The sequence below is a fragment of the Ptychodera flava genome, chromosome 8 (assembly GCF_041260155.1).
Source record: "Ptychodera flava strain L36383 chromosome 8, AS_Pfla_20210202, whole genome shotgun sequence".
NCBI classification, from domain to species: Eukaryota; Metazoa; Hemichordata; class Enteropneusta; family Ptychoderidae; genus Ptychodera; species Ptychodera flava.
In genome coordinates, this window is record NC_091935.1 from 34,079,513 (window position 1) to 34,101,892 (window position 22,380).

General features: G+C 37.1%; 1 protein-coding gene across 1 annotated transcript; it reads right to left on the reverse strand.

The window, feature by feature from the left end:
* Positions 1-3,793: 3,793 nt before the first annotated feature.
* On the reverse strand, positions 3,794-9,126 carry LOC139139139 (enteropeptidase-like). The gene is made up of 5 exons (XM_070707944.1): positions 8,728-9,126; positions 7,697-7,839; positions 6,633-6,843; positions 5,588-5,722; positions 3,794-4,638 (listed from the first exon to the last, which is right to left on the reverse strand). The coding sequence occupies exons 1-5, from the start codon at positions 8,807-8,809 to the stop codon at positions 4,355-4,357; spliced, it is 855 nt and encodes a 284-aa protein (XP_070564045.1). The 5' UTR covers positions 8,810-9,126; the 3' UTR covers positions 3,794-4,354.
* Positions 9,127-22,380: the final 13,254 nt, after the last annotated feature.

Sequence of the window (22,380 nt, forward strand, 5' to 3'; positions counted from 1 at the left end):
TCAGTGGCTAAGTGTTTCCCCATCTTCATCCTTAATATGACTTTCAAATTTCAGCATTAATTTCAATTTGCAAAATTATTTGATTTTATTATCGTTGTAGCCCAATTTATATTTTGTTTGTTGTGATATAATTTGAGTAATTTGCGGGCAACTCTATTCTTACGATTAATTGGACTGTATATTCATTTTACATTTTTTTTATATTGAACAAGTGTCCTACCTCCTCCTTAAAGCTTCTTTTCAATCCAAACACAGGTTTATTTTCATCTTGCCTTTGGAAGATTTGAAATATTTACAGCAATAAATACACATCTGCTATTTTATCATGACATGGTGTTTCTATGATCCGTTATCTTTATTCTGTTGATTGTAATTGCTCAAAACGTTTAATGAATAAAGTGCAAACCCCATACGCCTAGCATTGTTAATCCTTTTCAGTATTGTAGTGTGCATGCCACGAAACATTTTCAATCGCCCCATCCCCGCCCCGGTCTCCTTCCACAAGTATAGTTGTGAACATAGCCTTACACGATTAGCTGTTGACATATAGTACTATGATGCATTCAATTAACTTGTATCAAACACCTGGCCACGCCAGTCCGACAGACAAAGACACGACTGTCGTATAGAAATTTTTATTTTAGATTATTTTCTCAGATAGAAGTAATGTTTTCCCTTCCCTGTGGTATGTTTAAAAAAACACGATCCACATAACAGGTGCCGCAAACTGGTAAATTTCATCGATTTCACAAAATCATCACAAAACATGTTTCGAAGGATGATATACTGATTTTAGGTATTTTTGACCTTGACCTAAATTTTGGAGAGGAAAGTTGAGCTGTTCGTAACTGCCCTCCCACTGACATATGCGGAAACTTGCCCTCCCACAGAAATTATGATGCCCACTGCCCTCCAGTATCTATGTTCTGCCAGCTCCCCACTCCCCACAGCAGTTTAAGCTCCCCACTCCCCTCTCCCCACCACTGAAATTTACCATTGCCCACTATATGTACATATTCCCACAAGTACATTTCATTTACGCAACTACAGCATTTATCTATCACCCAGTTTGCGTTCGTTCAGTGCATAGCTGTGTAATATATATTCGTATTCAGCCTATAAAGCTACCGGACTGCTCCCCTCTAAGTTTAAAGCTTAATCTCCCCCAAAGTTCTATCAACCACGGCATTCCCCTCCCTCTACGTATTTTTCGATACCCACTGTCAAAAATTTTCTCCCCGCCCACTGAAAAAATGAAATATTTTCCCCGCCCACAGGAAATATCGATTTTTTTCTACCCGCCCTCTGAAAAACTGCGCACGAACACCTTTTTGCACGAACAGCTTAGTTGGCGGCACCTGACATAAGTACATTCAACGAACACTGTTATTTAGCTTCTGCACTGCCTCTTTACCTTTTAAACTCTTGTCATACCAATATCTGATCTCCTAGTCTTCCAATACCTGAATAGCGGTAGCTTATTTCAGAATACGCATTCTGGTCGTCAAATACCGAACCTAATATTGCATGCACATTCGGTCATTACTCGTGATAGACAACTGGTCAGAGTTATAGGAGTGATTAGGGAAACTGATAAGACCAAAGGTCCGTCGTTCGAGGGCGCTGACGTAGGAGCGCCCTCGAGGGACGGATTTTTAAGGCCAGGAAACTGATATACACGGAAGAATGTTTGGGTGAGACACTGTGGGTGACAGTACACTTTGCCCATCTCTCAGTAAAGCAAAACTATTCGGTTAAATCCCTTTTACAGACTCAAACGACAAAATTATGATCACGATTTCAACAGCAGAAAAACTCATGTAGGTGCATCAGCTACAGCTAATCACGTATTCAAGAGTTGACATGACAATTAGTCAAACACAATTTAGCATGTAAGTTTTGCTCAGCCTCGATAACGTTATTTAAAATATTATAATGATAATTGTAGACAACCATGGCAAATCTACTGATAGCTTTTTGATCTCATACATTACACAATTGTCTATTATCATGTGTCACCCGTCAATTTTTATCAATCTCATCGTTCTAACATATCGTGTTCCATTCTTGTGTAGATTTAAAGTAATGGACTTAGCCATGAATCAGAGGATTCAAATATCTATGAAATCTGTACAAATAAAACTTGTGATAGTTTTCCTTACGTTTCTAAAGTAGCCGTGTTTTAAGGTTCTTTCCTAGGTCGCGAAAATTGCATATAACATATTTGTGAGAAGAACATGAACTGTACATATCGTTTTGGTTGCTCTCTATTTAAATCAAAATGATTTCTAGTAATATACGAGATAGACTCAAACTGGGATCGCGTTTCGAATAGCTTTAATGTTAGCTACGTTTGTTGTTTAACAAGAAAATCATCATTGTAAGTCAATCACAATCTTATGAACTTTGCCTTTCACTTTTTTGAACGAAAATTAAACTTAGTGTCGAATTACTTAAAACGTGTTTCATGTGTTTTCAGAAATGACCATTTTAAAAAATAACGCCGAATTTAATTCTTTTCTGTGGAAAAGCAATTTGGCTTTCTTCAGTGCATTGGCGAATGTATATTCCTTCATATATACACACACAATGACAGCAATCTCCTCAACACAATAGAGGTCAACAGTTACAATGACATCAGAGCAAAAAATCATGCATGTTCCTCAGTGATTCATCTTTGTCATAATCTTCGCACATAAAATAGCTAGACAAAAGAAACATATTAGCCTTCGCATTTTCGATGTCTAAGGTAACATTGGGATCGCGATCTTTTTAGACCCTAACTTGAGAGAGAGAGAGAGAGAGAGAGAGAGAGAGAGAGAGAGAGAGAGAGAGAGAGAGAGAGAGAGAGAGAGAGAGAGGAGGAGAGAGGGAGAGGGAGGGAAGGAGGGAGGTAACATTTTACAAGTAGAGAAATGTTTTCAATTTTATGTTTTTTTCTCCATGAAATTGCTAGATAATTGGTAGGAGCCTTTCGCTCCCCGCCCTCATTGTGAATTCATGATGAAACCCATCTTATAAACAATTTTTAACATGATCGTGCACTAAATCAATTACTAATCCCAATAAACGAATTATTATTGCATTATGTCGGAAAGCAGACATTGTAATCCTATGTTCATTTTACCTTTGTAAATATCTTTTCCATAATGAAGTTTAGGTGTTTTTCGAAACGTCAATTTTTGCACAAATTCAAACTATCCCTTCCATATAAAAAGTCAATAAGGATTTTTCGCAAAAATTGCAGATTATAGTTACCGACCATCGAGTTCTTTGTCCTTACGAAAGTATCCCGGAGGTGTTGTGTAGCAACGTTTTGAGATTTGAGTTCAGTTTAAAGCTAAGAACACTCGTTTTTTAATTTCTTAATTCCTTAGAGCTTAGTCAGAATTTATCTCCCGGTTACAGACTTTTGATTTTCTGTCAACTGTGGTGCATATTTTACCAAATTTAATAGCGTATGGACGGCCTTTTACAATATTGATGTTGTGTTTTCCTGTGAAGTTTGTTTCACATGATATGTTTGGTTTCTCTAACAGTTTAGACTTAAATTAAAACTTATAATGATTAAAATGTAATGATCGACGTTTAAAGATTAAGGTCAAATGCACAAGGAGATACAAGTTTTTGAGCCCCAAATGTTTCTAATATTTCTGGTTTGACATGGCTGCGACTCATTTTGACGCCTGTGGACAAAATGACGCTTTCACAACCTTGTTTGTTATTGTATTGTTTGACAGTCTGAAATTTATATTCCCTGTAGTGTTAACACAAGGCCAGTGGCCAAAAAATATCGATTTGTAAATGGATAATTATTGGTCTAAAACCTAAATTGTCTACTGTGACCCAAGATTCTCATCTTAATTATTGAAAAGACTATAGTATGAAGCCTTCTTGACATTTACGAGAAAAACCTTCAGACATTCGGAACTGATGAGCATTCTATAGAAAAGAACCAGAACTTATAGTGTACCAGAGCGGTTACAAGTCACGAGCAACATTTTTATACCGTTATTCGCAGTCTAACTTCAGACAGTTCAGTTGGAGTGTTGTTGATAGTTCTGTGCGTGAAGGCAGCATTCCATCGTGGCTAAAAATAATTTGATGCAAACTAATGAAACAGAGTCTCCCGAATTATTGATATATCGGATTTCATCGGTATTAATACACTTACACCTCAAAACAAGAGAGTCACTGTCATTGCCCAGAGCAATAATGATAATTTTATGATAAAATGCATATATGATTACGGATTATACGTCGAAACATGATTGTAAACTTGAAATGAGAAAGGTCCTACATGAACTTGCCAATTTTTTGCGCAGTCAACAACAAGAAAGGAATAAGACTAGGATTACGATTCAGAATAGGGTGGAGGTTGGACGGCGTAGTTTGTTGTCGGGTAGGTTGTCATGGGGACAGCCTGTCCATAATTTTGGGGGTAAGCACCATCAGCTGAATAGGCTGGTGGAAAATTGTTCTGGCTTTCGGGGGTCACGACCTCTTGCACCTGGTTGCGATTCCTCTCGGCTCGTTTCTTCTTCTTCTTGGAATCCAAACAATACCAGATAGATAATGCAACAATTCCTAGGATAATTACTCCGAAAATAACTCCAAGAACAATCCAAACTGTATCACCTACAGACAAAAACATGAAAATGGTGTTGAAAATGACGAATCTTGAATTGACGTTTCGTGTCATGCTTTCCTTCCATTGGAATTAGAGGCTACACAATTCCAGGCATGCAGTCTACAGCAACCATTGATGACCCTTTTAAAACATTGCAACAGCCTCTGAAAGGGTATTGTGTATGATTCCTAGTACACACACATACGCGATCAATGAACTCGAAACGATCCATATGATGATTATTGTAAATCACTTTTAAAAAGTATATCATGACAGAATCTCACAATTTTTTTTTTCATTTTCGATGAACTACTCTAAGTTTGTAGGCATGCATGTTCTGCGTTCAAGATTTCGGTTTTATTCTTTCCACAGATTAAATTACTTGTTCCCCTGAGTGTATGAGTGCTATCCCTCATAACTGAATTGAGCTCTGAACATCCGTGAAGTGTTAATATGTTTTCATATTTGTCAAGCGAATGTTAAGACCTCAAACATGTCCTGTTGCTAAAATGGCAATAATCAGGGGGTTAAACTTCTTTCTGACAATACCTATCCAATAATGACACGCTTTTCACATGTAAACTTTTGAATTCGCATCGATTGTTGGTATTTAATACTTCAAGTTGATTTTTAAAGTCATACTACGATTGGAATGGATTTAAAAATACAGGAATAGGGCCCGACGCAGAAGTTAGAAGCTACCCTAAAGTAAGGGACAAATTTGATGTCATATAGATAATTTTGAAGTGACGCTGAATGAGGGCGTTTTAAAGTGTTTTAAAACTTCATCCAAGGAACAAATAATCATTTGACTGTGTGGAAATCACGTTGAACTTAAAGCACCGAAACACATGTGAGGCCAATGACATGTTTAAGGTCTTAACAGACGAGGAACAGAAAATTAAATCGCGCTTTCTGAAAGGGCCAAGTGATTATGCCTGTCGTTGAAGCTCTTACTTGCACAACCGCTTTCCTCTGATCCGTCATTGCAGTTGTTTAGACCATCACACTTCAAGGAACTGCTGATACAGCGTCCGTTGCGGCAGAGATACTCAGCGCTTCCATTGCGCGTTTCGCAGGATTTGTCATATTCTGTGAGAAAAAGACTTAGTTGTTAGAATATTAAGTGTCTTGAAACCTAAGACGACTGTGAAAAACTGACACAAAATTAAAATGCATGATTGACCACTGAGGGCGCTGTTCAGTCGGCATGAGGTTACTATAGTGTCCTGGGACACTTCTACTATTCAGACGATCATCACAAAAACTTTGTCACTCTTTGCAACAGGTCCATTATCAATGCCTTGAATGCAGACCATGGACAGTGGTGTTGGAGCAGAAGATCGCTCCACTGTCTGTGTCAAATGCAGACTTGTACGCAAACAAAGTAAAAAAGAAGGCGGTGGCACTCCACTGCAAGGCTAACGCCAATGCCACAACCTGACAAAATGTGACGATGTGTCACATTTTCGACTAAACGAAGAGGACTGAGAGGGCGCATTTATTAAAAGTCAACGATATCATCATTGTGCTTGAGACCAAAATACATAAACAAATCAAAACCTATAATGTTTAAGTATGATTCTGCAATAAACAGCAGACTAAGGGTTCTAACGTCATGGCAACTTAAAGATAACGTCAGAGTGATTGAAATAAGATGTCTAGATGGGATTGTCTTTTCTGATCCAAGATTGCTTAGCTGTCTTTTCACATCATTCTTGTCGCCCTTGTGTACCAGCATGAACAAACAAAAGATATAAGTTATCGCCATTTCTTGATCTTTTTTCCCTTTTAGATTTGACTGATTGACATCAAAGGATCTCATTGTTACCAATTACTAGTTACCATTGGTATCCCATTGGGTACCCAAGGGCTCGGATTTAGAGTTAAGAAGGTTGATGAACAGGTTATATATTATACCCGTTCACCTAATTCGGGAACTTTGCACGAGAGACAGATTAGAACGAGCCTCCCTTACTTGTAAAGCCTCTAAACTACATACCCATATGGTAGGATGTAAACACGAGTCCGAATCCATTATCGACCCTGCTACCATCGGTGACCATGCGTAGAGTGATGTTCCTTCCTATAGCGTATATGTCGGCCGGTTCCCCAGCTCCACAGAATTTTCTGATCTGGGCACCGTTTGTGTCATAGATTGCGATGTAGTCGTTGCAGTATCCGAGGTAGTTATCCACGTCAATCCACGCAAACTGGAAAATATCGTTGAAAATATTTATCAGGGAACCCCAGACTCTCACATGACGTCAAACTAAATACTTAAGTTTTAAGTCAGGAAAAACCCAGACCATCAACTCTAGATTGCCAACGTCACAGTCAGGATATGACGCAATAGGTCAACCTGATGATAATTTTAAATAATTATTGTGCAGTTTATTTGACAGTTTTGCCACATATCGAAACGTTATCATATATCACATCTTACATTATATATTGCATTATAAATTATAGCATATGTATTTCAAAAATTTGGTCATCTGCCAGTGTGCATTTTACTTAGGTCTATACGCGAAATTAAAGAGGTAAATCAGGATATAACAGAAATGAAAGCAATTCCCTCACCAAAATTTTATATATTTTCTGTGTTTTATTAGTTTGTTAAATAAAGTTTGTTGTTCTTCTCTCAAAATTATGTGACAATGCCCGGTGCAAAACTTGTCAATACATGTATGAATAAATAGTCACTGACTGCATTATCCCTCTTTTTTCGATATATCTTCCTTAAGTCTTTTTGCCTTGTATTTTTCAGTGTGACTTCTGAAGCACTGTGATTTTTTTCCTTTTTGAGTTGTTGTAACCCGATTCATCCCTGCCACGGGATGATGTTTGTTAATGCAGTATTTATGTATGAGGTATGTAATATTCATTTGTCAACAGCACACATTACATATTGCACACACAAACGACAGGAACTGTGTTACAAGACACATACTATTCGTCTCACCATACTCTCGGGAAACAATTAAACATAGTAACATTTTATCAGGTTTTAAAGTTACCACCATGACCCGATTTGCAAAATGTGGTGAATTGCCATCAACTTACGTCTAAGGTGATTCGCTGATAAGCATGCGGTGTTTTGAACACAACGCGGCAGTCCATGTTGTTTTCATAGTATTTGCTGTACTGGGAATACACTCTGTCGCCCTCACTTACGATGGTCGATCCGCAGTGATCGTCAAGGTATACTACAGAGAGAGAGAGAGAGAGAGAGAGAGAGAGAGAGAGAGAGAGAGAGAGAGAGAGAGAGAGAGAGAGAGAGAGAGAGAGAGAGAGAGATGTTAGCTGTTAATAGTTAGCATAACAATACACCCAAAGTAAACCGCTGCAGGCAATTACCATAAACATCGATCTTATACAGTTACCTGGAGTTGATAGAGTAGAAGTCATTCCTTGTTAATTCATTTCTCGTTGGAAAAGGATATTATATAGCGATCAAACATTTGCGGCAGTTCCAAAAGCTGAATTTTCAGTTATTATACAAAACACGGCGTCACAATCTTCATAAAAATAACCTGACGATAATTTATCTTAACTTGAAGTAGAGATCAAGCCATTAATGTAACTTTTGATAATTTTTACCCGCATTTTTAATGTCCGTTCTGCTCTCTAAAGAGTCATATTTAAACACATGCATGCTGTTTAGCATGTCAATACAGCGTCCATGCACGTAAAATACAGTGTTATCATTTACGTTTGAATGATCTAATCCGCATAGCTGCAGTCAACAATATCTGCAATAATAGGAAAATGTGAATTTGGATTTACAAAAAAATAATCGATCTGACTGTGCGAGTTCGAGAGTTCATAACAGTCACAACAGTTTCATTGTCATCGAGTTGATTTGAAAATTATGGCCTTTGAAAAATTCAGCTTTCTCTCAGGGCTGTCACCCGCGATGTGATACAAGGATAACATACGATGTTTGTCTTTGGCTTACGTCATATACTTTGATACGCCGTATAGGTAAACAGATTAGTGGCTCAACACAGGACAGTTATTGACATATAGAACTGTCAACCCAAAGGGAGATTCACAAAAGTAAGATGAAGTGTTAACTCAGTCTCATTACTTACATGATGCATGTATCGAGACGGTGAAGAATAATATCACGATGAACTCCGAACGAATAATGTGATTTGTATTAGATGGCGACATATCCTGTATAGCGCTTACGTAATAACAGGGATCTCAACGTTTGTCACCGGACGGCAGCGACGAAAAACACTTCACGCTGGTGAACTTGACTCAATTATAGATAAACACGTGGTAGTACGATTCTTGCTGAACAAGCTCACTCGAGTTCTGCACAAGTCGGGGTAATCCAGCGGAGATTAGACGGTGGCTCTCCGGGGGTATGTGTCTATGTGGCGACACCGGTGTGATCACTGGTTTGATAACCTGAATGCATCTCTAAAGTTAATTTCTGTTAAATTTCAAACGAAGTCAAATATTAACACGATTTGAGGGGTTAACCGTCATGATTAAAACCTTGGAAATCACCCAAGTGATATTGAGAATCCAATCATCAGGGCCACACGTTACATTATCCTATTTTTCAAGAAATAAAAATTACACTTTTCATGCAAACCTATTAAATATTTGACAAAGACTGAATCTCGGGAGGTGACAATGTTAACGACACTTTTTTTGACGTCCACGGTAAAGATGACATAGCATACACTCATAATCGATTCCTGACGATTTTCAGAAGTCGTGATAACCACGCGTAAACTAGAAAAAGAAGTATATTTTGCATCGATGCTAAATCTGAAGACCACAGCGAATACTGCAGGCCTCAATGAAATATAGTTACTGATCAATTTATAGTTACGTAACACGTACTCGCAAGTTATTCAGGCAACGACCATGACGTAAATGATCACATGACAGGCACGACCTGACACTTGATGTTTGATTCAGCGACTTTGACCTTGTAAGTGCGGAGCAGGAAGTCAACAGGAACAGTTTACGCGCCTTTGGCGGACGTTTTCAAGCTAGATTACAGCAGTATATCAGGATAAGGCTGAGGCGGAAGCGGGCTCAATCCCACGGTTCCTCCTTCGAACGTAATCCCCTATGATTCATCACAGCTGTTGTCAGAAAGATGACCATTGTAATGATCCGTATCGTAAGAATAGCTGTAACTCTCGGATTTTTTGATGTTCTTATGAAAGTTTCACACTTTGAAATATTAATATTTGTGTTCCATTTCACTTTACTTGTACTGTTTCATTTATATCTGCCGGGGGAGAAATTAAACACAACTTAAGGATGAGGCACGTCGAGATAAACAACACTGACAATGTCTTTTCCTTCGCATTTTGCGTGATCATTTCATTCAATCTTCACTCGAAATTTTACAGTCCCATTCCATGGTGGTCCTCGAGCTCAATTCAGTACTTTAAAATTATGGATTAACCATAGAACAGATCAATAAAAACTATCCTTCGTTAATTTCACGAGATGTTGACATTCAGAGAACAATAAAATTATACTCATTGTTGTCACTTGAATGATGATATCAGAAAAAAATCAAATTTTATTATTTGAGACGGGGTTGACGTCAAAGTGTGGCTAGTCGGAATATCCTCATTTTATGCCCTTGCTATGTATAAGATGTTTGTGAAGGAGCTTTACTTGGAATAATTGTCGTCGTTCTGCAAGGACCTGCAAGGCAAGCAGGTTACATATCATACATGCGCCCTCATTAGGTACATTTCGATATATTTTCCTCTCTGTCAACACGGCCTGTCACTGTTTTACTCTAACGACTGTTTGTCGCTCTAGAGCTGTAATTTGTAATTCTTTCGTAATTTGTAATACTGCAGTAAATTGTAATAAACTTTGGAGTAATTTGTAATAATTGAACTAGCGCAATTTGTAATAAAATTTGGAGTAATTTGTAATAACAACCACTGTAGTGATTTGTAATAAAGTTGAGAGTAAATTGTAAGTAGGCTTTTTGATGAACCAATCTCTCATTTGAATGGTGGTACTAGTCAGTGAGTAGACGCTGATTACCCTTTTATTTCGAGCAAACATGTTTTCTTTTAATCATATTTTAGCAAAGTTTTAACATGTAAAAGGAATAGATGGATTGTCAGGTAACAGACGGCCTTCTATCTATCTAGTAATCGTAGGGGGCGCCCTGCTATCCTTCCAGAACTGAGTCATCAACAAGCAATGTTTAAGCGTTTTCAATAATCTTAAATTGACACCATTTTGAAGCAATGACGATGGCGTTATCAACTACTTTAATTACATTTATAAGTAACTTACTGGGGACAGCCTACCTAAACCTAACCCAGCTTCAAATTGACTACATCATTAGGGTTTGGTCAATAGCCTAACTGTATTATTTCTTCAAATATACTAAACAAGGGATAAACTTTTGAATACTTTTATGCGGGGCTATAGCACACTAATATTTCGTCCGAATGAATCAAGGAGTTTATTGGTTATGTTGTATACCTGGCGCGATAGTAGCCAAATTTCGCGACAAACGGCAAAAATGTGGCTCCTTTCCAGGCTTATTATTATAATGTAGCGTTTTCTTCATCAGGGTCGATCACTACTATATTTTATCAGGTCCCTGGGAAACTCCCAGCTATCACATTTAATGGAGGACACATGAGCAAAAGAAGAAAATGACAAATAGGGCAGTGACTATTCAAGAATGTCAGCCTTGTTACCAAACCTACACGTTGATTATGGACTTCCATAAAAATCTGAAGAATTAACGCGGACTCCGTGTAACCGAAATAGCAAGGGTCGGGTTGAAGATTCAATAGTCTTTGTATACCTTATTAATATGTATCTCGCCTTTGCAACGCAACACACAATAAATATCTTACAGAAATAAGGTATCGTCCTATTGAGATTGTTGCCTGCGACCGTAACTCGGTTCTGAGTCATCAACGCAATAAAACGCGGCGTGATACGGAAGCATATTTTCTGCTAGCTTAAATGATGAAGTGGCGGGGTACGTGCTATGAGACTCAGATATATTGTATTACTTCCATTCCCGCGCTGCAATTATTAGCGAAGACATTCTAACATGTTAAGATGTCATAACATTCCAAGTTTTGACTTGAATTTGTCTAAATAGCGCCCGCACCCATCACTGAAACGGATGCACCTTTCATTCATCGTTTGATCGTTCTCGTGGATTCGGCACTCAGCTCGTAGTAACAAATTGCTTTAAATAGCCGTAAACCTTCCAATGGCTTCTCTTATTTCATAATTACCTGATATAAGATCGCCGTGTAGCTGAGGAGTAAGTGTCGATACATGTCGTTTCCTTATGTCGTGATGATGATTGGTTAAATGTTATATAACAAAAGTGCGACCAACCAGATCATTTCATTGAAATGGTAACTGAAAGTGTTTTAAAACGTGAACTTATTGCCACTGTTATACCTAGGATTTACAAAGTATCCGCTCCTTACATCGGTTTCCAAACTCTCTTACCATCACCGCGTCGAGAAGTACCATTCAATGCCCCCTATCATCACTTCATGCGTTTTTGACCAACCTAAATATGGTAACCAAGGGTAATTACAAAATGTGCAGCCACGCATGTACATATGTATTCACCTACCTACATACCTACCTACATACCTACATACCTACCTACCATGCATGCATGCATGCATGCATGCACGCACGCACGCACGCACGCACGCGCATGTGTACATACATACATACATACATACATACATACATACATACATACATACATACATACATACATACATACATACATACATACATACATACATACATACATACATACATACATACATACATACATACATACTTGTTCAGTTGTAATTTTCCGCAGGCACTCTTCGATGTCATGCCGCCGGTGTGTTGACTATCAGGGAATTAAATCGACCTGTCAACGTCATGCAAAGTAATTCTTAAGTCAAATGTGACAAATGTGATTGTTTCCATCTCCATCAATCTGTACACTCAGACAATTTATAGCAAACGAAGCGAACCTCCTGATATTTTGGGGTTTTTTTATGAGATTGATGAACGCAAGATTTCACTGTATACCCCAGCATGACTCACAAAATAGCATGAAATTCACTTTCTTTAATGGTCTACGTACCTCTTTATGCCTTAATGTGCATTATTCAGAAAGCAGGATATGGGTATATCAAATTACCTGCTGACTATACAAATGTTAGTCAGATCACTCTGGGGACGATTAGCCAGCGGTGAACCGCTAATCCGACCTCAACCGTAAATAAAGTTACACTGAGTGTTATGAATGCCGATGAATGTGTCGTAAACCCCGCAGCCTAGTGTCGAATAAGCTCTACACAAAGCGAGGTTCATTCGTACGCAGAGCACAATAGAGGTACTGAAATAGGGATATGAGTCAGGACGATGCAGCCAGGAGTACTTTTTCCATCCGCTCATTCAGGCGAAAGCGATCGGCTGTGCCTTGTTAAATATATTTTTTGAAAAAAATGAATTATACTTCATAACCAACCTCAACAAAGGCGACCTTCACATCTGCGATAGATACATTCGGCTAAAACCTCAATTTTGATCTTACACACAGCGATATTACTGCCACTACTGGTGAAATGGAAATATTTTAAGGTATCCCTTTGAGAAAACACCTGACGCGACCGTATAAAACTATACATCATTCTCCATTCAGCTCCTTTTAATAGGAATTCTATATAGATCTTGTCAATGGTTGATGTGTTGATATTGAGCCTAATTAAAAATTTATATGTCAAATAAATAAATAAATAAATAAATAAATAAATAAATAAATACATTCTTATGTACAGAATAATATACGCGGACTAAATTGGCAGTGTACCGTGAAATTACAAATATTCTGCCATCAAAAAATATAAGGTTGCTGACTGTATGTCTTCGCGGCAGGTCATTTGCTTGCGTTGTATTTGGAAACTGTCACACAGCAAAGGAGCTCACATTACACACTATTATACAAAGAGGAAAAAATTGTGCTTTATACCTTTAATTTACTATGACACCAAAACGCGATTTTTGTGACAGATATAGCTATCTGCTGGGAAAGACATGAGGAGCCCCGACATGAGGATAAAGGTCAAATCCATTATCAAGCTATTCTCGAGATATATATATAACTTCGGAGTGGGAGTGTAATGCCTTGATGCCAAAACGAACAAAATGTATTCATCTGTTTTTCCTTCCGTAAATCGGCAAAATTATAGAATTGGCGAGAAACTTTATTCACCTTTGTAAAAACCAATAAAGTTCCTAAAGTTTATAGCATTTGATTACCACTAATTGTACAGGAACCAATGAAAGACGATTTTTAATCAAAAAATTATGCACCGGCCCGAGCACATGCACAAATATTTGCAACACTACAGGGCCCTTGAAAATATGCAGTGGGATTCCCAGGACCTGCTGTTCTCCAGAGCTTGACGAAATCGTTTCAAAGGAGTACAAATATTCAGGAATTTTGGCGTGAGCAATGGCCTTTGATTCATATATATATATATATATATATATATATATATATATATATATATATATATATATATATATATATATATATATATATATATATATATATATATATATATATTATATATATATATATAATACGTGAGATATAAGTATATCAAGACAAAAGCTTTTGGTTATAAACTAATAATTTTTTATCTATGAGGTCCTGAAAGATTTTTAACAGACGCAATCAGCTGTTACCAAACGACAAATTAAAAATAGCCTTTTAAACCAGGCCTGCCGTACATTTACTTGAGATTCAGTTGTTGACTGCCAGATTCATCTGGAAACCGTGCCCTGAAATCAGTCACCCGCCATTAAAGGCAATTGTCCGGAAGAGAAATACGAGACGGCTCAGAAACGCATTAGCTGAGCATAAAGCATTCAAATTATTCGCCTTTTGTAGTAAATTCCCCCCAGAAGACTATTAGTTTGAATCTCAGCGTAGACGGAATCAGTTCAATGCAGTCTTGAATCCTGATTTTGACAGAATCAATGCAACTACGATGACATCGCCCGAATCCGCGGAATTGCCCTTCTAGTGAATAAGCCATTTACTGAGCTAGAACTGCCATGCATTATAGTTAGTCCATTTATCGAAATTGCCTGTTTTTGTCACAACCTGAGGGACATCATTCTATATAATGTTTTGACAAACAGCATACTCAAGTGAATATTCCGTATCGCAATTTTCTGTGTTGCTCTTTGGCGATCGTTGCTTGACATAATTGTGAACTAACATGCCAGACAAGTTAGTTTCCATGCTGAGAAAGAGAGCTCCGAGAGATTCAAATAGAGCTGCTGAGGACGATTTGTATCTATTTTCGGACGGTAATTGCCTGAATGTCTTTGAAATATGAGACCAATTTATCATTTAGTTCATCGTTACTTTTTATAGTTACTTGACCACTTAAACCTTGCTGTTGTAAAATATAGCAATCCGTTTAAAAAACCCATCACTATACGAAGTTGCTTGCATGAGTTTTGAATGGTAGTATATTTCATTTCCTGTACAACTATACCACAGTTTTGATACAGAATTCACATCGAATCATATTGACATTTATAACTACAGTGTGCTTGCAAGATGATTTAGAGAAATGTAAAACTTTTCATCCATCACAGTTTTGCCCCATGACGAGTTCATCAACTTTATCAAACGATGGACTCTAAACTTCACGCAGTAGCATCACTGTATTTCAGTTTATCTTCCATAGTTAACGAGTATTGGTGTTGTCATTGTTTAGAACTGAAAAAAACGGGTATTACATGTTGTAAATGCTTTCAAGACTGAAACATTGGCAAGAAATTGCATTCTTCCACTTGCAGAGGATTAAGCGATGATCTTAACTCTTTTGAAGACAGAAATAGGTCCAGGTTGAGAATAAGACTCATCCGCTCTGAAAGAATGACATATGTGTTACTGGATGAATTTCTCAAAGTATTGGGCAATAGTACATACGCCTGGCGAAATCAATTCAGTATGGATATTTGCCAATAAGAAATACTTTGACTTTGTCGGTCTACCGAGGAATGATGGAAATTGACATCTATTACCCCGATAATTACGCCGTATATGGTACTGAAATACACATTCTATTCAAATATTTAAGATTTCCCCTGCATCTTGACCTGCATCTTGACCTCTTTACATCTATGTCCCTTTTTTTCCTTTCTTCTTGGCGATAAGCATTCTACATGTATTTTGCTTATGTCGTACAAATACAGTAATGTAATGAAAGATTATGAGAATTACCTATGAAATATCGCAACGTATTGTTTTTTTTTATTGCAATCAATTATGTCAAAAAGTTACAACATGGAGAAATCTGATTCCTTGATTATCTCTTACGGATCTAAATAACCTTTATAAAGATCATTACTTGACTCTAGCACTACAGAGAATCGATAGGAATTAGGTTTTACTTACTTTACTTTTTATGTGTTCTGTTTCAATGTGTAGATATTAATGAAGAGAGGACGAAATATTAATTGAAAGGGTTATTAAGCAGTAGTTGTCTCAAAATGATAAGGCAGAAGGGTGTAGAGCTGTGCGGCAGTTCACAAAACGATGAACCAGAATAAAATGACGTATTTTCGACACGTTTTACATTTCCGTATTCGTCAAACATGAGATGCATCGCCTGTCTGTAAAAAGAGCACATCGCTCCAGAAAGATTCAGTGAAATGTGTGTATGTGTTAGTAGTTCAGCTACTCAAAGGTATAGACACATTACTGGGTCAGGTTCTGCCAATCCAGAACCTGCTCTGGATATTGACATCTCAGTCACGAGTCATTGCGTCGCTAACACAACTGGCATTCTCTGATGAGCACATCGGTCCCCAAGGAAGAGAAAATGCACACAACACCTACGTGTTTCCGCTGAAGGTGTGAAACTATAGCTCTAGGTGTTAAAGCATCATTGAATAGCAAACACCTTGAAGGACTCGACACCCTTATAGATGAACAAAACACTCACAGTTTGATTCCCAAAACCCTTCCGGATATATTCTATAATTTCTATCACCATGACGACGGCATGTATTCCTTCCCGCAGGGCTACATCGATACGTCTATTAGTTTAAGAATACTTTCTTATTTCTACATGTGTAGATGAAATTCATCTGGGAGTTCTGAAATGTGTTCTTTCTCAATTTTCAGGTGTAGGTTGTAAACGCAGTTATTTTATCTCTGTACCTGAGACACGTGTGACGGTCTTGCATCGGAGACTAAGAGCCAGAGAGAGATTATAACGTGACACATATTTACAAAGGAGAGTAGCAAAGCCTACTGTATTTGAACGTCAACTGATGAAATATTACGTTGTGGATATTAAAAAAAAATGGTAATATCTAAATTACAATGTTGTAATTACCTCGTACGAACATATGCTGAAACACATTTTGTACAGCTTCACTAAATTATAAAATTTGTCGACGATTTTAAAGCATGCTTTACAAACACATATTTAGGCTGGAAGTTTTAATTCCCCTTCTTTTTATTAAACATTGCATATAAAGAGAATTTCCAGACTTTTCAAGCGTCTTTCGCTTATTAGCCTTCAGTGATCCTTTCCAGTTTACGTCACTTCGCTACTCTTTATGAATCCATACGCGACGGCACATTTGCCCTCTAGGAAACTTAAAACTTTTTTTTTTGCCTCAGCTTGACAGACAACCCTGGATTGCCGTATTTCGTCTTCGCTAAACATATCGCTTACCCTCCGATGAAACCTTCAGCTGTACTAAAAATCTGGCCCGTTGTAACATCATTTTTTTATTTGCACAACAGAAATCATTATCGATTTTTTTTTTACGATTTTGCCTTTGAGTAAATATTTCAAGCTAAATTACCTGTACAATATTTTAGAACTGATGATACCTTCATACATATGCCTCTCGTGCTGGTAACAGTGACCTTGTCTGGTAAGTGTACATTGTTTTCTAAAATTGATTGAAGTTTATTTGATCACAAATCTATTGAAGGTAACGGTATTATATACCTCACATTCTTCAAATGATGTGTTACTAAGATTCCTCCCTGACATTGTATTGTTATATGTGCGTGACCGACAAAAAGCATGTTGATCACTTTCATGTTGTATAAATTGCAGTTTACCTGCCATTATATTAATTTTATCGATTTACGCATTCCTGTTTTTATTCTCTCTGTAATCAGTCTTATTCTCACTGCTAGTATTTTTACTCTAAGCATGGCTCTCTGCCCTCCCGCACAGTCACTTAACGGTTGTTTCGACGACTGTCGGTCCATCGCTCTCTTTTCAAAGCATGCACCAGATCGCCCGTAAATCTCGTTACAGCTGCCACGTACATGTACAGGGAGGTGCTTTACCGACATAATAGAGATATGAACCCGGTATTCAATTTTAAAGAAGCCAGCGGTAATGTCGACATTTAATGACGTGAAATTTATAGAAATTGAGTGAAGTCAAAACACTAGAGAGATTCTGCTTGTGAATTTATTTCGTACACGGTTACGCGCAGCTTAGGATTTAACAAATTCAATATGATGAATAATGATGACGAAGAAATAGGGATCTTGTTAAAATTGGGATCACAGAGTGCGCTATACTGTCTGTTGCCTTGGTAACGACATATTTACCGCTTGGCGGTATTTGTAAAGATGGTGTCATGTGTGCAAATTACAGCTTTCTACTTCGACGCATTCACTGTTCAAAACAATGATTTATGATGATATGACCCATTGCTGCAGTGCAATACATTACAAGCAGTATGTTTTCATCGACCAATCCTCTCTCGCCAGACACATTCATATCTGAAGATGCATTGTAATTAATATATATATATATATATATATATATAATATATATATATATATATATATATATATATATATATACATATATACAAGAATTTATATATATGTATGAATATATGAATAATTAAATCTAAATAATATATAAACATGAATTGATATACATGTATGAATATATTATATCTAAATATATAATTATTTTTTTCTAAACTTAGATAGGTCGAGAGATCGATTGTTTTATAACAGTAACTTTGTCTTTGTATATTATATTGATACATATTGAACGTGCTTGAATTGTGACATTTTTATCATAACAAGACCAAGATAAATCATTATTTGATACAAGAAGTCAATAATATGACATTGTCTTGTGGCGAAGCCAGTTTGCCGTTATTGTCTTTGATTAAATAGACAAATGAATGGATAACGTTTACCTTTTGTCACCATCGAATTATGCCAACATTGTGGCGATCTTGTTCCACCCACATTAACATGCATATTTTCAACAGCTGTACTCTTAAAATTCAAAGAGGTGTTAAAGGTTGACGCTTTTCAACAACTGATCACGTGACGGCTCTACTGTCAAATTTAGGGTGATCGTCTGGCTCCTTCATATCTGCGGCTGACTCGCAGCGTGTTTGCAAGGTTATATCTGATTGGTCGATTGTCACTATTCACAGCAACTTAGGAAGTTTATTTGCATATTTCATTATAACGGTAAGATTCTGCCAACCAATTGGATAACAGCTTCGAAATCGCTGCGAGTCGGCCCTTCATATCTGTCGATGTTTATAAAATTAGTTCAGGTAAAGCTGTTCGAAATGTTGCCATTCATATATAATGTCAAGTGCCAAAGTTGTTGTGTTAACAGAAGGTGGTGAAACATTTTTCATAGTGCGTCATCACGTGTTTGACTGGGTGTTTTCACGTGTTCGACTGGGTGTTTTCACGTGTTTGACTGGGTGTTTTCACATGTTTGACTGGGTTTTTTCACGTGTTTGAATGGGTGTGTTTCAACGTTGTCTCCAAAAGTTATTATTTGAGATCATACCATAGAGTGACTGGACAACTTGTAAAGATTCTTGTACCCGAGTCACGATTTTTTGACATTTGTTCTATAATTTAATTTTTCATGATGTCAATTTCTTTAATTGTACCACACAACATGTAATATCACCATATGATGCGCGCTGATTTCATCTCACTGGAATACTTTTTTATTGAAATGTTATATTTTTGAGTTGTGTGATAAATGAATAAAATCGAAAAGAGAATGATCTGAAAAATGATTTCACTACTTTGTCTGTATACAACTTTATGACAAGACTTAGGTAATGTATGCATGTGCATTCATTTAAAGGACTCAATTGAAATTTCATCTATTGAAATAAAATTTGCGCCAAGTATTAAATAAGTATTGCTTCTACTGTAGTACACATATCACTGCGATGAGCATTAAGGTAGTACCGTATCGAAAGTGAAAGACTTCAACTTTTGTTCAAATTTTCCCCACTGACACTTTCAATCATTTTCTTTCAAAATAACGAATAAAAATCAGGGATCAACATGGCAAATTGTGGTACCAGAGAAACACAGCATTACTTTAATTTAAGATGAAAATCATATTTAAAATTGGGACAAGATTGAATTTTCGATATTCAAGAAATAAGACGATTGAATCTTTTCAGAAAGGCATTGTGAAAATTTGAGAGTCCCTACAGTTTGACAAATGTTATCAAAGTGATCAAAGTCGCGTGGGATGTAGAGGATGATTCATTTCCACTGTACGTGAATCTAGGGTTTACAAACAGTAACCAGTCAGTCAGTCAGTAAGAAGTGATTTGTAAATTTTTATCCGAAATAGTATTTCTATTTTAGTCACGTCTATAATTGTTAAAAGAATCACACCATTGCATTGCCTAGCCTGGTTGCCTTCGCAGTTGAGTGGAAAAGGCCAGAACAGTGCAGGGGGAGGGGGCGCTAGAAGACATTTGATCGCGCAGCATTTAACGCCATGAACCTCAAATAAAGTACAGCCGATAAACAATGACTGTGTCAAGTTTGCTTTCAAATAGTACTTCTTTGCAACATTTACAGCGATTTCTTTGAGTAAACACTTGAAATAAAGTATTCATCAGAAAAACTAGCTAATTACCTTGTCGATGCGTGTACAACACATGTGAATCGTAGTCCGCAACCGAATTTAGTTGTCAACAATAGCAATGCAGTCCACATATGTACAGGGTAAGTTGACTCGTTGAGCTCTATGTATGTCAACATACTTTGGAGAGTAGAACAAGAAAGTGTAGTTGACACTAAAAAACAAACAGTGGAAAATCATCCAATGTTACTGGTACTTTAACGTTGTAGATTAAAAGGAAAATTAACTTGCCAAAACACGCTTTGTCATTTTCTTGGTCTGTACTTTGCTCTACATTGCTATATAGGCGAGTCATTTCATTGAATATAGTAATTGAAATTCGAACTGTGTAGAGGCAGAATGCAACAATGTGTATGGTTGAGGAATATTAATGGTTTGAACCAAACCCTCCGGCCATACCTAGATTTTTGATTGTGGGCGGAAAGGAGTGTTTCACATGTGTTTTTATACTGCAAATATTGTATCAAATCCGTTCCAATTGCTTCAAATACCTTTCCACAAAATTACCTTAAATTAAAGCATATCCTTCATCGCCCACACAATGCAGCATTCACAGACTTAATGCTGCCGGTTCTCTCAAACAAAGATATCACTCGGCCTCTTTGTCGGATTCTACTTCACTCCCTGAAGTGAAGTTTGAAAATAGCGTGTTACATGTGTTTTTGCTATACCTGGCTACATGAAAATTATGACAAATGATATCGCATTTTACAACTGACGTATTTACGATACGCTGCGACAGGTTAACTATTACTTGCAGTAATAAAAAATGCGCTTTACCAATTACGCATGGGGGAGTTTGATTTGCAAGATCTAATGTTCTCTTAAAAAGACATTATTAAATCAATGGTATGGTATAATAACATATCCAAGATGGTATAACAGCAAACTGTGTCACAAACTAAACCCAATCTATCATTGCTCACAATCACGCACGGAAGTACTAGAATGTCTGATGGTCTAGTATTGAATATATAATAAATATAATAATCCGGATACATCGATAGTTTAGGACATATTAAAACTATTGTGTCGTCGGAATTGAAATCTAGCATAACATTTAATGAGAGTACGGGGCAAGTAAAATGTAAAGCTATTTGTTATGCTAATTAGACTTAAAGCTTTAAGTCGGATTTATTGCAAGGCGCCTACAGCTTCCCAGTCTGCCGTAGATATCTCGTCGCCTTATTCAACTTATAATGTTGGTAAAGACACAGTGGTGTTTCTTTAAATGTGTATGGAAAGAGCGACGCATTGTTTGCCCGTACAGTGGGAGCACCGTTATACAAACATTTTGCATCATGTAGAGGCACAATAATCCCCATCAATATGAGGCCTTACATGCTACCCGATATGAGGGAAACGGTCGTCGGAACTGCGGCTGTGCGAGTTCCTTGTTTACAAACAATGTATTTCGTGCACGATATCTAGATGCACATCATCATCATAGCTGCAACATTTAAATTTTATGATTTTAATATTATGACAGGAATGTTTTAACTTTCATCAATCACCATCGTACATTGGATACATTGTTTACATCGGTCGTATGGGTCCCATACGACATTTGAGCGCAGTTCCGACGACTGCAATGTTTTGTTTGGGAAACATGAAGAAGCTAACATTAAGTACGCGCCATTTCGTCATAAATCTATCTGATCATGCAGAAATCAAAATCGCATTGCCATTATGTATGCATTATGTATGATTTCACTAAAACCACCATATTGACATAACCTGGAT